Raw genomic sequence first — 23,434 nt, forward strand, 5'->3', positions numbered from 1 at the left:
TGCCGACAACACAAACCTGATAAATGTAATGACTGCCCCAGGAATAGGGAGTAAGAGTAAAACATAACTGTACAGGAAGTGTTAAAGGATGAAGAAACTTTCCAGTTCCAAACAATGGGGAAAACAATATGACATGGGCAGCCACTGAAACAGCCCAGAGCAGGACAAGATGAAAGCTATACATCACACAAATTGATGTTCCACAAGGTATTTCTCAACATTGAAGATAGCGAAACAGACATTGCCTGACACATCCTGGAAAGTTGGTGTTAAGATAAAGGTGTCCTGTCTTCCTTGCTCTAATTTCCATGCACCATTTACTCCTACCTTAGCGGTATTCAAGGGAGCACCATATCCTGTTGAAATACCACAACCAAGCAGACACACCTTGTCAAGAGGGGCACTTTCTGCTACCTAATAAATGAAAGCAAAAACATGTGGTAACCCTTAGATACTGTCAAAAAAATACTACTAGAGATGAATACCTATAAAAAATAGGTCCGCAATGGGAACTTGTGGGCTTATGCATAGTTTTATTCCATTTGGTTGGAGATTTTTGTTTTTAAATGTAAGTATCAGGGAGTTGAATTGCAACAAGTGAGAACGCAATCACTGGAAAGATAAAGGTGAAGAAATAGGTGAACTATGTAACATACCGGTATATATTTTTGAATCTCTGGTATCAACATAGACAAGTTGTTCCAACTTTTAAGTAGGAAGAATGTTGCACAATATGGTTTACTTGATTGAATTTATAGCGGAGCTCCTGCGTGCCTGAGTGGAGCCCCATACCTTAGAAAATTTGGTAATCCATCGATCTGAAAGACTTTGGTTGTCACGTGATTGTCCGTCCATATGTCTGTATGTCTGTCCGTCCATACGTCCATTTGTAAATACCTTGAAAACTAAGAGAGTAGCACCAGTACCATAGCTATATCTTTGATTTGGGGCATCCGTGTTATGGTTAATTGACAGCTGTCACAAGCTATCCACTGACCAGTATCACATGACCATATCGCGGGCTCATCAAAGTTGTGTGTTTTTTGAAATTGACTGCTGACCAGTTACTGTTTTTTTTCAATTGTATCGCAGGCTCAGGCCAGGTTATTTCTCTAGGGGAGGAGGGAGTATGCACAAAGGCAAAATTTCAGCACAAATTAACCCCTGATGCATTGTTGACTTTTCTTCTGACATATTCCTTGCACAATTGTCTCTTGGAAAATCCCTGATATATTGTGTATGTAATTTCTACAATCTTGGTTACACTTATTGTGTATAGTTTGTTAAAATTTAACTGGAAAAAATAGCAAAACCACACGCTGAACAATTACATGCTCACAATTGATCATTTTTTGAGTTTCTGATCCAAGAAAAAATAATTATCTTTTTCCTTTAGGGTCAGTTATTGCAATCAGGAGCTCCACTTCTAGGCTTGGCTAAATCTATATATTAGGGTATGCAGAATTGACAGATTTTCGTGAAATTTAGCCAAAATATTCCAAGGAAAATGACAAAAGAAAGTGTGTTGGGAAACTTTGATATTTTGCATGTTTGTCCAGTGGCTTTCATTTACGCAACAAATCTTGCATATTTTTAGCTACTCTAATTTTAGATGCAAATATCTTGACAATCGATCAGAATATCGAAAAAGCCTGACACACTTTTGATTGATGCCTTGTGAATAAGACTGTGCAGTCATTTTGCTTGTGTTGCAGCATCCGATAACCAATAAATTCAATAGAAGAACCCTTTTTTCAGTTTTCAGAGCTTTATTCATAACCCTCATAGATTCTGTTTGTTTCATAATTATGTAAACCACTAACACATAGAGTGGTCTGCATGTGGTCAAGGTACTGGACGATATGGTTAAACAGACAAGAGTGGGTAAAGATCTGAATGCAAAATGGTTCTGTGAACGGGCGTCGAGCTCCTTTTTTTTAATTACAATAAATATACCTATAACATGTAAATTACAATAAACTACTTAAATACAATACTTACGATAAACTTACCTACAATACATTTTTTTTCAACATTAACATAATGCTACATACAACACTTTTGGGTAACTACTGTACTAATAATACTACTATATAATTACAACTGATTTCTACAGGATATATTCTATTCAATTTAGGTAATTGCTAAGCTAAAAATTTTGTGAAGTTTTTGTGAAGTAGAGGACAAATTGAACTAAGTGAAACCTTCTATTTTCAACATAAAATTTAGTTTCCGGACAAAAACATCCCAATTACATGCACGTTGGTTGATTTTCTGCAAATGAAAGTAGAATTTGGCATAAAGGAGACAGAAATTTTGTTTTTTTTTTTAGTTTAGTATCATTATCAGTAGCTGCTCCGAAGAGTATTTCTTTTGAGTTTAATGTGATGGAAGAGTTTTCCTTTTCATTAAACCAGCATAGCACTTTCCGGAGAAAGTCAACTGCAATATGACAACCTAAGGAGTGAAGTAAAGAATTGTCATCCCCGCAGTAATGACAACTCTTGTTGTTTCAATTCCGTATACACGTGTAAATGTAATTCTTTCTTTGTGGTGAGAATGCGATGAGTGAGTTTGTAAAAAAATTCTTTTAATTTATTTTGCTTACTGATTGACTTTATCTGCTTAAAAATTGTGCTCCAAGAGAGAGTGAACTGTGGAAGGTCACGTTGCCACTTGCTAGGGCCAGTTGCGCAAGGTTCCTTCCTGTTCAACAAAAGCCAGTAGTAATCTTTACATGTAAATTTAGATAGGTTGATCAACAGCGACAGTGACAGATGAAAAGTGGAATTCCCTGGAGTAAAAATTGGATTGGTGCCAAAAGAGTCCCTTGCCTTTTCCAGCAGTTGTTTAGGGATAGCCGACAGAATTTGAAAATAGGTCAGAAAATTGGACTTGGAATCAAGAATGTCACAAATGGAGTAGACTCCTTGGTCAAACCAATTCTGATAAAACACGGTTTTACCACCTATTTGTATTTCTTTGTTGTTAAAAAGGGTTAATTCCGGTTCTCCGTTCGTGTCATACATACTCTACAGTTCCAAAAAGAAACTCAGAATTTGCTTGTAGAAGGATGGCATTCCAATCGACTTTAGGAAATTTTCATCAAAGTTACAGTGAAGCAAGAAGTATAAGCCCCCATATTTCTTAAAGAAGGAACATGGGATGACTTTCCAATTTTCTGTCCCCTGGCTGTCACTTTTTAGGAACCTTTGGATCCATGCCAAACATAGGGCGTTACACAAAGTTTCAATGTGTGTTACACGCAAACCACCTCTTTCATAATCTTGATATAGAACTTCCCTTTTAATTTTGTCCTGCTTTTCCTTCCAAATAAATTTAAAAATTGAAGATTGAATTTTTGCAATGTAGTCCTTGTGAATGTCTAGCACAGCAGCAGAGTGAACGATCTGTGAAATCCCTTGAGACTTAACGATTAAACAGCACCCGAAGATAGAAAGATGGCACAATCTCCAGGTACCCAGCTTTGCATTAAGGTTTTCAATTTTTTGGTTAAACATATACAGGCAAAAACTAACGATAGACAAATCCGACGTTTCGGCGAAATCTTGGCACCATTGTCAAGGGAAACTATTTAAATATGCTAAGAGTTCAGAGTTACTAATTTGCATAAGTTAGACAAAGACTTTAGCGCGAACTGAGTCTGATTGTACATTTAAACACGGTCGTAATTGTTTAATGAGTAACATCTCATTAATGAGACAATCAAACTTGTTGTGGCATTTTTTCAACACGCTAAAACAATTGCGAAGGTCATCCGGAATCCTGCCTGCGTGTCTATTATCACAGTGATTGCGTACTGACGAGATCTCGCTTCTATGTCCATCAACGCGTACGAACAGATGGCCACGGGTGTAACCGACATAACCAGCATCGCACTGGTCACACTTGAAGTTATACACAACGCACTGTTGATCAATGAGCTGAGGCTTAGGTTCGCTTGTCGGGAACTCGTGGGCAATCTTGCGGCTCGTAAACACCGGTTGAACACTAGTCTGCAGCTTCACACTGAGATCTTTTAACTGTGTCTTCACGATATTAGCAGACTCCTGGTCTTTAAAGGGTATGACAACCCGAGTAGTGTTTTCTGTCGTAGATCTGGACCATAATGAGGGCTGGTCAGCGACCTTTAAATTTAGGAAGGTTTTAACAGTGGAGTCAACAAGGTGCTTGGGATATTTCAGTTTAGAGAAAACAGACTTCAGTCGTTCACACTCCTCAGTGAAGTAGGACCATGACGAAGACAGGCGATGTTGTCAATAGGCCGCGCTTGTACCTATTATCGACATGACTGTGGTAATGGAGAAGCAGACCACTGTTTGTTGGCTCATTGATCAACAATGCGTTGTGTATAACTTCAAGTGTGACCAGTGCGATGCTGGTTATGTCGGTTACACCCATGGCCATCTGTTTGTATGCGTTGATGGACATAGAAGCAAGACCTCGTCAGTACGCAATCACTATGATAATAGACATGCAGGCAGGATTCCGGATGACCTTCGCAATTGTTTTAGCGTGTTGAAAAAATGCCACAACAAGTTTGATTGTCTCATTAATGAGATGTTACTCATTAAACAATTACGACCGTGTTTAAATGTACAATCAGACTCAGTTTGCGCTAGTCTTTGTCTAACTTATGCAAATTAGTAACTCTGAACTCTTAGTTACTCTTGAAATCTCATATTTAATTAGTTTCCCTTGACAATGGCACCAAGATGTTGCCGAAACGTCAGATTTGTCTATCGTTAGTTTTTGCCTGTATATGTTTATCTAAATCATTGTTGATTAAAATTTTTTGGTTGACATTTTTTCTCTCATTTCCCGCCTTATCGTAAGAGATATGAATGCCCAAGACTTTAAAAGGCCCTGCACCTAAGAAACGACCGATGATTTCTGGCTAAAAAATAAAATTGGCAGATTTTTATCTCCCAAGTAGAGGTTACCGAATACTATTTAAAAATGAATTTCTTTTGTTTCAGTTTCGCTTTAAACCAAAAATATTGAGCCGCAAACTTTTTCCGTCTGATAGCAGCAAACTCAGGCCGAAAATAAGCCCCCACAAAAAACTGTTCAGAAATTACTATTGCAACGCAAAATAATGAGAAAACTACAGTGTTGAAGAAAAAGGCCTTTTAATGCAATATCATTCAATAAACATCAAAAAACTGCCAAAGCGATTAAAAAATAAAGTTTCAAACATTGCATACTAAATTAGATGGAGCGTTGGAGCTGATTTTAAAATAATTATTTCTCAAAAGTTGAACGCTTTTGAAAGCAATCACAGTGATGAATTAGACATTGGAGGGATACACATCGTGTTTCTGGAAAAACATTTTTTGGCCAAAGTATATTGACCTTGTACAAAGCGTTCAAAGTTACTGTGTTTACTGTTATCCTGCTACTTCGACGAAACACTTCTCTTTTGCCAATATGGCCATGGATAGCGTGGTAAACGCCACTTTAAACCTTGCTAGGCATTCAAAGACCATCCTGAGTAGAAGGATGTGGAATTAAAAGGGAAAGGAAGATGAAAAATATGCAGAAAAAGAAAATAACTTGAAATTACCATCTGCTAATGAAAGTAGAATCTGGAAAATGTCGTCGTGTGACAGCGGCCATTGACGTCATTTGTCACGTCAATTCGTAAGAGCGTGGGAAAACGAATCTGCAATGTCCTTCGGGCGGTCAGTGGCTAGGGATCCAGTCGTTATCCCATAACTCAGATCATGCTGTGGCCAAAACGGTGTGGCGGTTGGGGAAGTTTTTCTTTTTGAGTGACCATCATTTGTAAAAAAATAACATAACATTGTTCCACTAAACATTTTCTGGCCGGGAAAAATTGTTTTCCTATTTGTGCATTCGTTTGGATTCCACCGCTATTTATACAAATGACGTCAATGGCCGCTGTCACGCGACGACATTTTCCCCTGTAATTGACACTCAATCAAAATCTTGATCGACACTCAATCAACATCTCAACTGATATTCGTTCGACACTCTATTGACACTTGATCAACAGTTGGTCGAAGGTCCGCCGAGTGTCGACCAACTCATATGCATCAATCCAAAATTAGTTGACTCTCAACCAACTGTCAACTGAGATGTTGATCGAGTGCCAATCAAGGGTCGATGAAGGGTTTATCAAGTATCAATCAAGGGAATTGATCAACACATGACCACACCTGCCATTAGTTTACATTATCCACAAAAATAAAACAAAACTTACTACATACACATATGTAGCTAGATATACATGTAACTAGGTATTACAGTATATAAATAATATGACTTTTTAACTACTTTTTTTCCTCAAAGCAGGTGGGTTAAATGTTTGTATAATTCTCTTTCTTGTTTGTTATATGTAACTTTTTCCTCCAGTCATTCTCTTTTTGATAGAGAAGAGCTAGTTTCAGACATCACCAAAACTGTGTTACTGACAGCTGACATTGACACAAAGTTGAATGGTCCTGTTGATACATAGAGTAATTTATCTATGTGACCTAAAAAACATTGATTTCTGCGATAAGTGGATTGGATTCTGTCTGTGAGAGCTTGAATAATGAGATTATAACACCATGTACATGTACCTTGTTGTGACAAATTTATTCTGGAAATCTCATTTTGCTTTCAATAAACCTCGTGGGATGTTCTAGAGCTCTAATACCAGGCTGGGGTATTCCCTTACATGAGCTATATAGGTATGTGTGGCCTTAAAGGGTATGGTTTTTCAGCCATTTTGGTCTTAGATAGGCTATCAATTTTAGCCTATTTTGGCCATTTTGGTCATAAATAGGGTATGGTTTTTGCACTGTAGCCTTGATATGGGTATGTTTTTAAGAACAAGCCACTTTTTCATCATTATCAAAAAGAAAATTAACAAAAACCCTTCACAAATTATGTTAACAGTAATTTAACATTGGTCTGAACTAGGAAACATATCACAATGCAGGTCTGAAACAGGGTTTTGATTTAATAGGGTATCGGATACTTGGTCAGGTCTTAAATAGGGTAGGGAATATCACAGATTTTGGTCATAAATAGGGTAAGGATTTTGGGAAGCGGGCCGCACACACCCACCCAACTTTTCTGGGAGTACCTCCTGGGGGGCTCTAATATTCCAATGAAACGTAGGATCACCATACATCGGGGAAAAAACATTCACCACTAGGAATTCTGGATGGTTCCCTCTCTCTAGAATTTGAAAGTCGATTGATTTTCCATTGTTTAAAAAGCTTTCTGGCAGTTAGTCTGTCTACAGTAGTTGATGACTCATTTGAGCTATGATCATTTAACTCTATCAAGTACAACAAAGCTTTCATATCATTCATTATAGTTCACCACTGAATTTTCTCTCATTCTTATTGGTTTAAATTGATCACGTGACGTGATAGTGTTCATCCTCGAGACACTATCAGCCCTCAGAACCCGTCTGAGGAAAATACGCGGATTGATAGTACTCGTCCGTGAACATTTTTCTGTAAACAAGCCAGCTTATAGAAAACAAACAATTGAAATTGTATTAAGTGGGTTTTCGTCTGTTTTCTTTTTTTAAATTTTTCATTTGGCTTTGACGGCTTTCATCTAAAAAAGTTGAAAATAATTCAATATAATTTTTGAACAGACCCGCAGAAGATAATTTAGTGATGAACAATAAAGACAATAGAGTGTTTATGTCTCTGAACTATCGGTCTGATAGTTGCTCCTTGGAAATTTGATGTTCTTAAAACTAGCGTATTTGCCCTCAAAGCTTCGCTTCTCGGGGAAATATTTGTTTCAAGAGCATCAAATTTCCGCGGGAGCAACTATCAGCCGATAGTTCCTTGACAGAAACACTCTATTCTTTAAATAGTTTATCGATCACTACAATATTATCCCAACATGGTCGCTTGCGAGGCTCAAGTGAGAAACATCAGCACCCAATATTCCTCCAGAGAGGCCCAGATTTTCTCATACGTGGCTAAAGCTACTTCCAAAATTATGAAGTATCGGCAAGGGTTGTTTATTTACAATGCGTGTCGACAAATCAATGCTCAGTACAATAGAAATTCGCCGTTTACCTCAACCTAAATCCTCACGCAACCTTTCATCTGGTCGGTTGGAAACAAAATATGAAAGCTGTGAGAAGTAAATGTTGTAAATATTTTTAACACTCACCTCAATTTCGAAGAACACTTCCAAGGGCTGAGATCGAAGGAGGCAGCCATCGATGACTATCGGCAAATCATCGTTGATACGAAGTGTTTGCAAGAGACGGTGAGATAGATATTCGTTGTACTGATTGGCTCCGAAGTATATTCAATTGTTACTTACTTACTTTTGGAAAACTCAGACGATGGCAATAGTGACTGCTGCACAAGCTCAGTAGTCACAAAAACTGAGGCATAAACTGATTTTACTATCATTTACAAACTACAGAGACAAAGCTTATGACTTAATTGATGTATTCCTTTGATGAAAGAAAAAAATAAAGCGACATTTGAGAAACAGCCGTTTTGAAAAAATGCTGTGTGACGACTTGTGTTAAGTAATTTGATAAACTAAGCATATTGAAAACTTTATATTAAATGAAATTTTGAGGGGTTCCGTTGGCTGTCGAAGAATTCAAGCCGCTATGGAAACAGCAAAAATTGTGTAATTTTACGGGCTTAAAAAGCGTTTTAGCCCAATATCGTTTTTTGGCCCAATATCGGGTCGAAATAAACACTTTGATTAACGTTTGGTCTTCTTCTATCAGTATTTGGAACACAAAAACTGGGCAGTAAGAATGCACGCCAGCAAACACAAACGTTTTTAAGGCTAGGTGAACTTTTTTGCGTAATTGTCGAAATTTGAAAAGTCTCTTCATAGAATGACTATTCGATATATTTCTAACAGTGTTGTTTTGTCGTTGTTGGTGCCTTCAATTACTTAACCTTAATAGTTTCCAAATAATAAAAAAAGAGAGAAAATCGATGGTTAAACTGACAACCGTTTACATAACACATTATCCCCTGTCATATTTTTCGGCCCAATCCCTGTAAAAGGTACCGCAAAAGCTCTCGCGGTGGACCTTTTGAATATTAACCCCGAAAATGTATGACGAGCACCCCCGTTATTTTTATGAGTCTCGATTTCAAACAGTCTTACTCTATTTTTGAAGAAAACTTGCTTCCTTGGTCTGGCTGGATCACGTTAACAAAACCTCTTCGTTTCATTTCGTGTGTTTAATTGATTCGTTTTCCATCAAGATCAAAATTGAGACACATGCTAAAATTTACTTTTAAAGACCAGTCTCCTTTCGAATATTTGCAGACTAATCGAGTGTATATAAACAGGAAAGACAAACCCTGCTATGTCTCTGTTATAAGCAAGTGTCTAAACCTCAATAATCTAGTAATTCCTGAATTGGAGCTAACTGAAAATAAATATTACGTGATGCCAGTCACGTTATACATGTAGCGTGTTTGAACTTATATTTTGGGCTCCGTCTGTAGTTTTATGTACCTTGCGTGAAATAATGAAACGACGTTGTAATAACGACATGGATCAACTCTCTTTTTGTATATTTCCCACAAAGCAAGGCCCACAAATGGAACAAAAACAGACTAGAGTGCTCAACAATAGAGTTCTTTGAACATACCGCATTATGCAAATTTGAGAAGAGACTGTTGGGAACTTTTGCATTTTACCTGTGTGAACCTCGATTGTCCAGAAATTTTTTCCATATTATTATAGTAGAAACGACACTCTTTTGCACAATACTTGTTTTAGTTCCATATCAGACATACCAAGATGCGTTTTAAGCCCGTAAAACTACGCAAATTTTGCAGTTTTCATGGGGGCTTCAGAAGGCAATTCTTTAATGGTTGACGGAATCCTTCAAAATGCTTGAAAAATTTAAAACTTCCTATTGTTAGATAGAAGAAAAGTAAAGCTCTTATGCTAAGTTTACCCCGAGTTCTAGTTTTGTAAATTATTTCAATGCGAATACCGAGAACTTTGTCAATTTCCCAGATATTTTTTTGCATATTTAATGAGGCAAAAAGCTATATTTTTGTTTTTTGTGAATTTCTCGAAGACTTTAAATTCTAAGAAAATTGGAATAATATTTTCAAAAGTGGCTCCCTAAAAGCGTTCTTTAGGCAAAGTTTCAGGATTTTCGATTTTTCCAACCTGGCCAGCCATTCTTGATATTTTCAGTCAGTGACTCTTAAGTCTTGTTATTTATGGATATGGAATTTCTGAGGGGTACGGGGGGGGGGGGGGGGGGCTAAGTAGAAAAATCATGGAAATTCCAGGGGTTGGGGGAAGTACCGTGAAGCCCCCTGGAACGGAAAATCCTGGGGGGTGGGGATCATACTGGGAAAAATCCTCCGTGGGGGGTATGGATATTTTCTGGATCCACACATTGATAAAAAATCTTGTTTCCTTCACAGCTAAAAAAACATGATAACTCTGAAATAACTGGAAGGAAATTAATTAGTTTCTCATCTTTGGAAGGGGGCTTATGTACAGGAGAGCATGTTTTCTTTTGGGGGCCTTAGTGTCAGAATTTTTAAGTTTTAATGATTAGTTAGCAAGTTGATGCTTACCTTTGCAATGGATATCTCAGCCACAACAGTGTACTCACTGAATGTGCTAGTGCCCATGAAATGGTATAGAGTCTTTCCCTTACATGAAAAACGTGACGTGCCATCAGGCATTACACCTTTACCTTGTGTTACTCTGAAAATATTCAAACAAAAGACTATGATAATCATTAACCACAATAACCCGTTGTGCCCTAGGTGAATTCAATTCAACCAAACTTCAAACATCATTCTACATACACAGATATAGACCCTTTTCATAAATGGCTGCAAATTAAAAATTCTTTTGTAAGCATTAAAATTAGCCTGACTATAAGCTAACCCCGATTTTGAGTTGATAATTCAAAAGAAGTTTACTCCCAAATGAGTTTAGTGAGACTAATTCAAATGCATACAAAAGAATTTTAAATTGGCAGCCATTTATGAAAAGGGTCTATATAATATTTCCTGAACTATAATAAAAGATCATTCCTTGAACCTAAAATGAATGCTCATCTATGAAACCATTGATTGTATAAAGTTCATGAAAATATCCGTAAACCTCTCAGAAACAAGACGCCTAAAGGCGATTCCGTGGCAACCCTCCAAGTTAACTTTTTTCCTTAGTGGCCATTTGGCCACTGACTGTTCAGGTTTGGTCGCCAGTGAAAAATTTTAGTCGCCAAAATATATGCATAAATTAATAATTAATTAATAATAAATGATAATCTTATTATTATCCAACTGTACTATTAATAACATTTTCCTTGAACCACCAAGTAAATTGAAGTCCCGTTCAGTGAAAGAACTACATACCTAATGTTGATTCAAATATGCTTTTATTGGAATGATTGATGATCAAATGAAATAGTTTCTGATCACAATGAAAAAGTACTATATTATTGCAACAGTGTTGTGAGTTGATCACAGTTCTCACTCAGTCATTTTAAATTGATTGGCTTTCACTTTCAATAAATCTTTTACAATGGTTATAATAATGCAAATGTACATGCCTTCAAATAGCTCCATCGATTCACAAGTGACACCACAAATATCAAAAACCAAAGGTTCAGACTACCTTCATTATAAACTCTTACTTGAGTTTTTAATATTTTATAATCACACTTAAATGGTAACTTAGGAATGACTTGAGCACTCCAAACAATTCAAACTTTCATGCTATGAAATAAAGTTTTTTTTTGTTTTTAATCTATACTAGTGACACATATTTACAAATCTACAGCCAGCACACAGAATTCCATATTTCTGCATTAAAACTTAGAAACCACATGTGGTATGGACTTCAGATTGAAGAAATGGTATTCTTGATCTTTTTGAGGATTTGAACCATTCCTTCACTGCTGGCGCTGGTTGTGAAATCAACCATCAAGAATGGCGGAAAGTTTTCCAATGTTTATCAAGGTGGCATCAAATTCTTGCTGAGACCATAAAGTGAACACTATGTTAACCTTATCGCTTATGATCTTTTTTAAATGTTCAACCTCATTTTCTGCTTGAATAAGCAAACGATATAAAACTTCATCTGAAAATTGAAGACTGTATTGAAATGGACAGAAAAGTTCACGCTCAAATTGTTTGTCATTTTGAATTTAATATGCGAACCGCAGAATGCAAATACTCAATGCGAAAATACTTTCACAAGTTTTAGGGCAATCACTAAGACGGATATTTTTTATTGATGAAATCTTTGACAATTTAAAAATAAATCCAGGTTCGTTCACACAAGTGAAATTTATTTACAGCTGCGAGCCGCTTTTCATCACAGTTTTTTTATTTATAGAATCCCCCGTGCTTGTGTTATCAAGTTTGCTGTAAAGTCAAGTATTTTCGTGTCCACTGAAACAAAATACGTTTCTCAAATACATCTGGATGTTTCTCAAATATATTGTGGATCCTGTCACTGTCGAGCTTTCCAAGCTTTTGCAATTCCTCTTCTTTTTGATGGCAAATGACCGGATTGCGTGCGTTGTCTCACGCTTCCAGGTAAAATTGTCACATGCCAAAGTTCAGTCGAGTGGAAAGAATTTTGTCGCGTCCCAAGCTCAACTGAATGCAATTCCTTGATCTTTGTTTACGGTGTAACATTTCATTTTATTCAGTCTCCATTTCTGTTGATTAAAATCCCACAACAACTAGCTTTGCAAAGTGAATTCTTAATGCTCAGAATGTTTTTCTTTTCGCTCCGGATGATATTTCGCTCAAGCTCCTGACGCATTGGTCACATTAATTTTAGTCGCTGAGCTGGCAACTTGCATTCTAATTTAGTCGCCAGCTCCAAAATTCTAGTCGCCATGGCGACTAAAATGGTCGCAACTTGGAGCGTTGCGTGGGATGCTTTGGATAGGGAGCGTAGCATTGGAATGAATTGTGAAGTTACAGTTAAGTACCACAATTAATCAGTTAGATCAGCCATAGAAATCACTGTAGAAAGTCTTGAAGAAACGGTCACTGTAATAGGGTAGGCGGGAAATTACTGAGCGAGAAGAGCCTCCTTTCCCGGCTCCTATTTCTTCTTTCCGGGTGATCTACAAGATGGAACGAGAGTGTACATGGTGTTTAACTGAAATAATATTGCAACATGGAAAATGGAATTTGTATAACTTACATTGAGAACTGCCAGAAAATCTTGAGACATGAATAGTAACGCAACGTTTTAATTATTTGAAAACTAAAATATTGTGAAGGGCTGTATTGCCATCAATGAACATAACAAATCTACTAAAACATTAAGAGGCTAAAGTATTGATTGTCTGTTATATAATTACAAGCTTTTTTGTGTGAGAGAAGAACTGAAGCACATTGACAAAAGTATCGATTGTTCTTTATAGAGGCTAACTTGTATTAGAGAAAAACATGATGCAATGTAACGCAGCTGGTATATTCCCATTGAGAATGTGTGTTTGTTTACTTGAGATAACGAAAGGATTAAAGCTTCCATGAGAAGCATGAGGAATTCTTCTTAACAAATATTTCCCTTTGTATTTATAAATGTTAATGGTGGAACACTGAAAATAAAATAAACATCATTGACCGCAATAAACCTTCTCGCAAACACTATTTACAAGTGCGTTCTGGTAAACAGATAAGCTCAATGTCAGCAAGAATACACAAAACCCTGAAAAGAGACCCTGTTAGGGGTAAATTCCAACAAGCGACACGGCCTTGAAACGGCGACATGAGAGCTATGAATTGGCGACGAACGACAGACTACTCCAGCGAAATAGGGAAAGCGAGACCAGTGGCAAGATAGATCAACAACGAATTTCGGAACTGAGAATGCAGTGATTGTTTTAAATGTCTGAGTCGAAGTGAAGACGCATTTCGGGTTTTAAATGTGTTTTCCTCTCTCACGCGCGATGTCAACAGGTCGTGAAACCCAGGCTTTCTTATATATGTTAAAACATCCAACGTCGAATAAATCAAGTCCTTCATTGCTGAGTATTTTTTCTCACTCTCAGCTGAGTGAGCAATGCCCTAAAATGTCTAAGAACATGCTTAAGGAAAAAGGAAAGAGAACTTCGACCGTCTGCTTCATATTTTTATTAGTAGGTCACCAGTAAAAGAATATGAAGCTCTATTATCAACAAATGGCATTATGGAAGGAAAAGAGAGACAGGGGAAAGCTGCCGAGGTCTTCTTGTCTTCAGCAGAAGATAAGGGTTACTTCAAATTCAAAGGAAGATTATAGATAGGAGGAATTATCTGATTGAGGTCATTGAGATTTTGAGTTAAAGAACAGTTGTTAAACATAAACATGGTAAAAATAGTCATAGGTTCGATTGTACTTTAGGTCCAAATACTGACTGGAAAATGGCTGAAAATAGTACTTCCAAGCGTCTAAATTTCAAAATTTCCCAGGGGGAGCATGCCCCCACATCCCATAGGAGGTTAGCAACTTCAGCACTCAAAAGCATGCCCAAGCCCTTAGAAAGCATACCCCCAATATGTCCCCCATCATGCCCCCAGCCCCTTAGAACATTTTGAAAAATTGAAGTGGCTAAGAAGTCTTTTCCTTCATGCTGAGTCTAAATGTGATGCTTTAAAAGTAACCATAAAGTAATCATTAAACCCAGTGACCAGAGAAATGCTGGCTCTGCATAAGAATTCCTACTACTGAAAAGTGTTCGAAGCAAGTGCAAAAGCGTACATGGAGTAAAATTAATTATATCCCAAAAGATACTTAATTATATATGTACTTGACTAAAACAGCAAGCTAGGAACCTTCAAAGCATGAGAAATAATAGTTTCAGCATGAGAGCGCAAGATTGAATTCGTTTGCGTGAGCCTCATGCTCAATGTGTGAGATTTGATAGCACTGTCGGGTTTTTTTTGATAAACAAAGGTATTATGATGTGTTATACGTGCAACTTTGTTTTAGTCGAACAAGGTCAAATTTCCTGACACGGCTCCTCTGTGACGAAATTCTGACAGGCGACATAGGAATCTTGCAAAATGCCGACATGGCTGGTGGCGAATTTCAGATAGGGGACATAGGTACCCCCTAACAGGGCCTCTGAAAACCTTAAACACACACATGGCATGATTATAGACTCATGGATTTAATCGTGAAAATTTCGATAGAGTAAAACTCTTGAGGCTTAAATATCTTCAATTGCAAAACAACAAATATTTGAGCAAATTTTGGAAATGGTTGGTGTCAATGTTTACCGTGATGGACTCCTTGATTTTTGAATACGCTGATTCAATGAATACTGTGTGTGAATAATTTATCGTGTGAATATTGTATGAATATCGTATGAATATCAAGTGTCCATGTGTTGCTTGTTTAGACTAAGTGTTAGGCACGTAGGTCGGATGAACACACAGGCTCGGTTGCTGAACTTGTTGTTTCGTTTGGCAGGCCGAGTGAACAGTGAACTTGTTGGTTCGATGTGTAACACGGAACGGATGATCCACAAACTCTATGCAGTTTTCACAGTTCAATTCAATACACAAAATCAGAACACTTTCTAAATTGTCTTACCTTCTGTTTATTTCCTGAATACGTACATGTTGCTTTGAGCACTACACTGTCTACACAAGCTACTCCTTGCCAGAATTGCAGAATCTTTCGAAATTAGTTCCAGCTGTGACATGGAATTCATTGTCAATCAAATTTGTCGTTTCGCCTCAATAAAGAAAAAGGAACCCCCGGCAAACCTTACTGTGGCCTGCCACAGGCATCCCATGGAATAACTATATGGCCAGTGTCACGACCTTTTAATTATGTTACTAGATTCAGCCTGTAACGCATGTCAGGTTCAATGATATACCATTAACATTTTTTCACGCTTTAAGTGTTTGTTAGCTGATGCATGGAATGACATGCAATTCCTAAGACAATGTTGAAAAATTAACAATTAAATTATTCCAAGGGAGCTTTGATTCTTGGCCATGAATTCCATTTTGCCACTTTCACTCTCACAGGTGCTCAAAGATGTTGTTATTAGGATTGATTGAGATGTCAGAAGATGTTTATAGAAGGTACTTAAGAGCAGCTTCGCCTAAATATCAACTAGACTTGGAAATAGCGAAAAAATCGAATTTCTTCAAACTCGCCCAGAATGAAGCCCTACGGGCACTAGTTACAAAAATATTGTTTTAAGTTCGATAAATCAAAATCACGATCTATTTAGCTCTAAATAGACAAGAAAGGAAGTACAAATATGACGTGCAATCAATTTGTAATGAAGATTTTTACTTTTGAGTTTACGAGCCTCTGAATATGCCGCTCATTTTTGATGGATTTTGGCCGATTTGGGGCATCGAAACGAAAAAATTGCGGAAAAAATTTTTGATTTATCAAACTTAAAACAATATTTTTGTAACTAGTGCCCGTAGGGCTTCATTCTGGGCGAGTTTGAAGAAATTTGATTTTTTTCGCTATTTCCAAGTCTAGTTGATATTTAGACGAAGCTGCTCTTAAAACGGAAACAACAGAAAAAGGGAGGTAATGAGCCTAAAAAAATTTTTTTTAAGTTATCCAAAAAACGCTGTCTCAGTTGGGTGAAGGGAAGCAAAACATTTTGGCGATGGTCGTAGTTTGTGACCCGGTTTCCCGAATGTCTATAATCCTGTTTGCACAATACAGACATAGGTGCACTTGTTTGGTTAATGCATTAAAAGTAATATAAAACTGGCCGATTACTGAACTTTGAATCTGGGTTGAAAAAGGCATAAGGCAAGAAATCCGCAGCCCAAATAATTATACTTTCATCTCAGAAAATCTGTACACCATCACACCTGTCTAAAATTAGCTTTAATTTCCACCGAAAATATCACGAAATTTTACACTCGGCATAGAAACTTGTTCGGTAAATTGTCACACGCAGAGCAAAGTGGCAGAAATTAGTTTGCTCTATACAATAATCACTTAAATTCCTGATGTTTTAAAAGAAACAGATGTTTTGAATGCTAGAACCAAAAATTTCTTTTTCAGGGGGGGAGGAGTGGATGGACCTTGCTCCAGGTTCGCCTTGGTGTTTAATAGCGATCTTGCTCAGAAAAGAAACAGCTCAATAATTATGTGCTGATTATTTTCCTCAGTATTAGACTATTACTCATTTCCTGAATCTGAAAAGAATGCTATTTCAAGAGTTTCTAATCTACTGAAATGTCCCCCCTCTGTCATTACAATACGTGACGCTCTTGGCATAGAAAAAGAGAAGTGAAATTGACAACTCTTGACAAAGGGATCTATTTTTGGCGTAATTGAACAATCCATCTTATAAGCATCATGGCCAGCAAGGCGTGTTCATTTCTTACCATTGTTGGCGGTCATTGCGGTTCTGATACGAAAGATATCAATCACTGCCAGACTCAGTAGAAATGGGTCTTTGCTTTGCTGTAGTCGAGATATTTCAAGACACAAGTCTACCCAAGTCAAATTAAAGATTTTTGGAAAAAGTGTAGCTGCTGTCCACCATGAAATACTTTCTCACTTTGTAATGTGATAATTGTATCGTGTGAAGAATTTTTGTATTTATCTGTTAAGCAAAATGATGGCATGGTCACTCTGGGATTGCAAAATACAAGTAACATAGAAAGGGTACAGTAAACTGCCATTGACAAGCTCCACTCCCTTCACCCTAAAAAAGCTCCCGAGCAAAGGCCCATTTTAATATGAACGAAATGATGTTCCAGTTATATTAAAGCCCTTAACGACATTAACCAAGAGATTATGAACCTACCAAGAGATTATGATCTTGTATAAACTTACGTCCACACATCATAATAGCCGGGGATAATAGCTGCCATTGAAATAGCCAGCGTCAGGGGATACAACACAACAAATCCAACTTTTTTAATCTGAGTTTCCTGAGTGGCCGCAAATTGTAGGGATAGATGAAATAAAATTTGTTTTGGTACTAGAATGCATTTCCTGATCTTGAAAATTTCATTTCCATCGGTGTGCTTCATGTGTGTTAACAATAGAGCTGCCCAGAAGCCTGAGCGTCACGGACAGACGTTACCGTGACTTTAAGTCGTGACCCTTGACCAAATGGACTACGTTACTTTCCTTAACAAGATCTGGACCTCAGCATAAAATGGAGAATAGCCGGACAGCATGTAAAAGTAAGTCATCCATGTTAAAGTGTGAAGCAGAGTTAGTGCAACAATTTCTTCAAAACCTGCGTGTTTCACTTACGTGTCAAGTGTCGGGAATATGCTAATTAGTTCAAACTTTAGTGAAACTTCTCAATTTTTGAAGGTGTTTTATAAAGCGCTCGCATAAAACCCCAGACTGATTTTTATATGATGTATAAGGAGAACATTTAGACACATTATAACCAAAAAACAAGCCCGATTGAACAATGGCCACAAATCGAATTGTTGGTTTGTAATTATGAGGTGAAACTCGATTTGCCGGGACTGTGGTGAAACCTTATCAAAGAATGTGTTTTCTCGTAGCAAGGAGCATCACCTAGAACCAACAAGTACAGTAGGCATAAATAAAGTGTCAAATACTCCTCCTTTCAAATTAGTTCCATTCTTCGCAATGATATAGGCTTTACTACTTACATAAAGACATTTATGCCATGCCAGTTTATGCTAATTATTCTGCTATTTTTCACCAATGAGAGTGTTAAAATCAATTTTCTCAAATAATTCGAAAATCCACCCACATTTTGATAAAGTAACCCCCAAAACCTTTGAAAACTCGTTAATACCTCGTTACAAATTGAAAATTAAGATTGGTTTCATTTTTGACCATGGCCGCGATTTTTGCATTTTGCTCAATTTTTCTGTGCATTTGTTCTTAATTTGTTTTAAAATAATGAAATCAAAAGCTTGAAGCAATGCACTGACTACAAAACACAATGCATTGGCAGTGATCCACAACGGTTCGACAACGAAACACAATGCGCTGACAGCAATCCACAATGGGTTGAACTCATGCACAATGTGTTGACAATGAAATGCAATGCATTTATAACGCATTAACCATGAGTTGTAAGGGAAAACACATTTGTGTTGACTTTTCTTATGGCAGGTTTTCACAAATAGGGTCACAAATTATCAATTTTATTGATTTTTATTGACTTTTATTGACTATCAAAATTATCAATTTGTTATGCCCTAATGTACACTAAGTCTTATACTTATAACACACATTGTTCATAATAAAGTAAAAGGTCCAGAGAAGGTGTTTTTCTGGTCAGCCTGTAATAATTTACTGCTTTTCTGTATTTCAAGCTGCTGAATACCTTTGCTCCATTTCCACATTGTTTTGCAATATCATACAATGTTTATTGACACTCGGTAATTATCGGCTTTTCAAGTGGGAGGTACTAACAGTGGAACCCCACTCTCGCAAATCTCAAGGGAAACACAACATAGTTCAAGATAGTGGGGATTGGAGGTAACAGATAGTGAATGAGTGGAAAGGCATATTCAGGGGAATAAAAACTGTGTTGTAAATAAATACAGTTGAACCTCCTATAAGTGACTAGCCTCTTACAGGCGTTCAGTTAGTTGGGGTGCAGTGCAAAAAATGGCAAGCAGAAAGCTAGGGAGAAGCATGGCAGGAGAAAACGAAAAACACCTCTGGGCAAACTTAACAAAAGGTCGTTTTTGTATACCAGGATCTCGTATACCCTCTGATTGGTCAATGTTGACAGGTTTTTCAACACTGGAACGTTACTGACATGGATGAGAAATGTGATGTGGCGGCAGTCAGAGACCTTTCAATGAGTGACGTGGTGTTTCTCCTTACATGGCCATAATGAAAGACCAAGTAGACAGATAAACAAAATTGGAGTTGTTGCAACAGCAATAGGTATTGAGGAAGACATGGAGGAAAGAGCCACAAAGAACTGAAAGTGTGAAAAATGGGGTGACGGGCCTACATGACTCCTACGGTTCGTGAAATTTGTACATTTGCAGTTCTCTTTTCAGTCTTTTGACCTTTCGCTTCGCAGATTTTGACACCTCAGTAATTTGCCATGTGCTTATACTTTGTTTAATAGGCTCATTTCTGTTTCAAGATAGGTTTGAAAGTCTCTACATATTGCCTTTAGAGTGACAAAGTTTGAAATAATCCATGGACATGTTGCAAAGTTGCATTCTATATTGTTGATAACTGAAAACCAGAAGCTGGCAGTCTTGTTACGGGCCCCTGTAGGTGGTCCATAAGTGGGCAGAGGGAGCTTTTGTTAAGTTTGCCCACAGACGTTCCTTTGCTTTCTCTTGCCACGCTTCTCCCTATTTTTTTGCTCGCCATTTTTTCGCACTGTGCACCAACTAACTGAATGCCTAGAAGACGCTTTTAAGCAACCATTCAAAATGTCAAGCCTAGGTGGTTGCTTACAGAAGCTTAAACCATATTGGGCCTAATTTTAGCCTCATTAGTATATGGTAACTGCACAGGCCTACCCCATTTTTTGTTCGGGTGTAAACAGGAAGTTCATGATGCATGACATGTGACGTAGAGTACTTACATCCACGACAGTTGACAAGAGGAGAGAACGTTAAAAAACGTAGTAAAATCGATGTATGACTTTGTTCAGCGACAAGCACATTGTTTTGAAGTGCAGTGTGTTTACTGTGGTTTTATTAAACATGGGTAACATTGTAAAATGTTTTGTTCGTGTGTAACATCAATTTCGAGAAAAAAAATCCAGTACTTCCCATATTGAAGTAGTTTCATCTCTTGTACTACCCAGGAATGCAATAATGTACAACACCTTATTATCCAATTTGGGCTCTATTATCTGCCAAATGGTCGCTTACGGGAGATTAAAAACAAAAGAAAATGTCAAACTTTTAGCTTTAAAAGTGGTTGCAGGCATCTATGAGAACTTGTTGCTTGCAAGAAGTTCCACATATAGTTACTTGACATTTGGTATTTTTTACAACTGGTCACTGTAGCCTGCGAACAGGCTCCCGGTTCGGTTTGATGCGAGCTGGCCAAGTGTGGTCTGGAGTGATTGGGGCTAGCTGAGAGCGGTCTGGTGACGAGAGAGAGTGCATGGGAGCCTATAGACATTGTATTGATGCTGCCGTTCTATGATACCAGCTCCTGGTATAAAGATCTGATTGGTTGAATTGATGACTGTTGATGGATTTTACACAGATCTTGACAATGGCTTGTAAATTTGTATAATTTTTGCTGAGACCTACAAAGATGGCATCTGCGTACAATGCACAGTTTACGGACGTGGAATTAAAGACAGCTTTGAGCAATTCAACATTTTCTTCATATCTCTGGTTTGAAACATGAGCAGAAGCTATGCCTGGAAACTGTGGCGTAGAAGCGAGATGATTTGGGAATTCTATCGCCTGGTTTCAGGAAGAGTCTAATTTGTCAATTATTGCTGCAACGTCTACTGAAGACTTTATGGAAACTAGAACATGCTTGCGTCTTGGTTGTAACGCCTCAAGTATCTATATGCAATGAAAGACCAGGTCAACACGTTTAGGCCTGTGATGACACCTTTGCAATGTCGCCGCTTTCACGCTACCGTGCAACAACAACAAACCATTTCTGTAGTGAGCTGGTGCTGAGCTTCTGGTTGTACTTATTAAGGCAAATATAGGCAGCAGCACAAAGAGCATTTCTTGTTTCAGGTTTTTCAACGTGTTTGGTCCATAGAGAACACTTTTTTCCACCGATTTCAGTTGACCAGACTTGCAAACAGCGGCCAGGAAGCAAATTAAATGCAGACATTCCTCACAAAGCTGCTGATATAACTCCGCATTTGACGAGTTAGGGAATACCTCTTCAATTATTGATCCCAGGTGTAGGAAGTTGCGTGATCTCTGTGAAGATTTGCCCATTATAATTTGTTTGTCACTAGAGGCGATCGCATTTTCATCTTTGAAGATTTTCATCTCTGTGAAGATTTGCCCATTATAATTTGTTTGTCACTAGAGGCGATCGCATTTTCATCTTTATTGCGTTTCTGAAGGGGTTTCACCAGTCAGCAATTGAACCACTGTAGGTCGTTTAGAACTAGATGGTGTGATACACTGATCGAGTGAATGTACCAATTTCTCCAAAGGTTCATCACAACAGCTTGTTCTTAATGTACAGGACTGAACCACACAAACAACTTGTCTGGCACAAGAAAGACAAGACAATTCAAGGCAAGACAGGTCTGAATTAATAAAAATAATAATGATGATGATGATGATGATGATGATGATGATAATGATAATAATAATAGTAATAGTAATAACAATATAATAATAATAATAATAATAATAATACATTTATATAGTGCTGTTTCCCAGTGGTTCAACAGTGCTCAAATACAGATTTAAAAATTCACAAAAACTTATTTAAAACCCTACCAAAACTATCTAAAATTGACTAAATTCAAAAACTGTAAAAACCATTGTAAAACAATAGAAAATCAGCATCTGTTGTAAGCACTCAAGAAAAGATGCTTTTTCAAGTCTACGTTAAACCTTAAAAGTGTCAACTAATATAGAATCTTTGACAGATTGAAGTAGAGGATTCCACAGCAAAGGCGCAACAACAGCAAAAGAACGCCCATCGTAAGTTTGAAGATTATAGGTTGGATTCCAAAGCAAGTTTTTCGCAGATGAATAAAGTAATCTCAACGTATGATAATGACTAAGTAAGTCAATTAGATATGTAGAAGCTTGGTTGTGTAGCACTTTAAATGTAATCAGTAGAATTTTTAAGTTTATCCTCTGCTCAGTGGGTAGCCAATGGGTAGTTCCATGAGGACAGGTTATGTGTTCATACTTTTTAGCCTGGTACACTATTCTTGCAGCCCAACTCAACACTCACTGGAGCCTTCGTAACAAATATTTAGGAGCACCATATAGCAAAGAGTTGCAATTATCAATCTTTGAAGTTACAAAGGCATGTAGCAGAGTTTTAGTAGTTTCAGTCGTAAAAAACTTCCTAATTGTGGATATGTTGCACAAGTGGAAGAATGCAGATTTGCACACGGCAGTACTATGAGGAACCATGGACATAAACTCATCAAGTACATGAACTCCAATGTTTTTCGCAGTTGAAGAACAGGTAACAATCTCCTCAACAATGGTCAGATCATGCAAACCAGGTTTTTGGCGATAGGACGATGAAAACACCAGTTTGTGTTAACAATTAACAAACACCAATTTGTGTTTAACAGTTGCATTGCATTTTTAGCCAACATGTTGTAGATATTTATGCTGTGGTTTTGATTATTTTTGTTCAAAATTTTTCAAACTGATTACAATTAGTAGGACAAATGTAAAATAAATATTCAAACCACACCAGGACAATTACCTTATTTTACTGCAAAGATTGGTTTTTGGGCTTTTGCAGAACTTGCATTCTCCACACTGAGGAATGTAAAGAGGGATGACATGGTCGCCTGAAA

At 37.4% G+C, this 23,434-nt stretch overlaps 2 protein-coding genes across 4 annotated transcripts in view; both read right to left on the reverse strand.

Annotated features, from left to right (window-relative positions):
• The window catches only part of LOC145495224 (inositol polyphosphate multikinase-like), a 341,608-nt gene that overhangs the window by 145,056 nt on the left and 173,118 nt on the right, over positions 1–23,434 (reverse strand). The gene's annotated exons all lie outside the window — the stretch shown is intronic.
• The window catches only part of LOC145495209 (alcohol dehydrogenase class-3-like), a 134,829-nt gene that overhangs the window by 95,975 nt on the left and 15,420 nt on the right, over positions 1–23,434 (reverse strand). For 2 of the 3 annotated variants that reach the window (XR_014050383.1, XM_081474794.1), the window contains exons 3-6: positions 23,341–23,428; positions 10,593–10,725; positions 793–897; positions 328–414 (exon numbers count right to left, since the gene is read on the reverse strand). Coding sequence is in view for 2 of the 3 variants with exons in the window: in XM_081474794.1 (XP_081330920.1) it covers positions 328–414; positions 793–897; positions 10,593–10,725; positions 23,341–23,428 (413 nt within the window). In the remaining variant the exon portion in view is untranslated. The remainder of the gene's footprint in view (positions 1–327; positions 415–792; positions 898–10,592; positions 10,726–23,340; positions 23,429–23,434) is intronic. The other variant, XM_081474795.1, reaches the window with a different exon arrangement.

This window comes from Orbicella franksi, chromosome 8 (genome assembly GCF_964199315.1).
Source record: "Orbicella franksi chromosome 8, jaOrbFran1.1, whole genome shotgun sequence".
Lineage (NCBI taxonomy): Eukaryota > Metazoa > Cnidaria > Anthozoa > Scleractinia > Merulinidae > Orbicella > Orbicella franksi.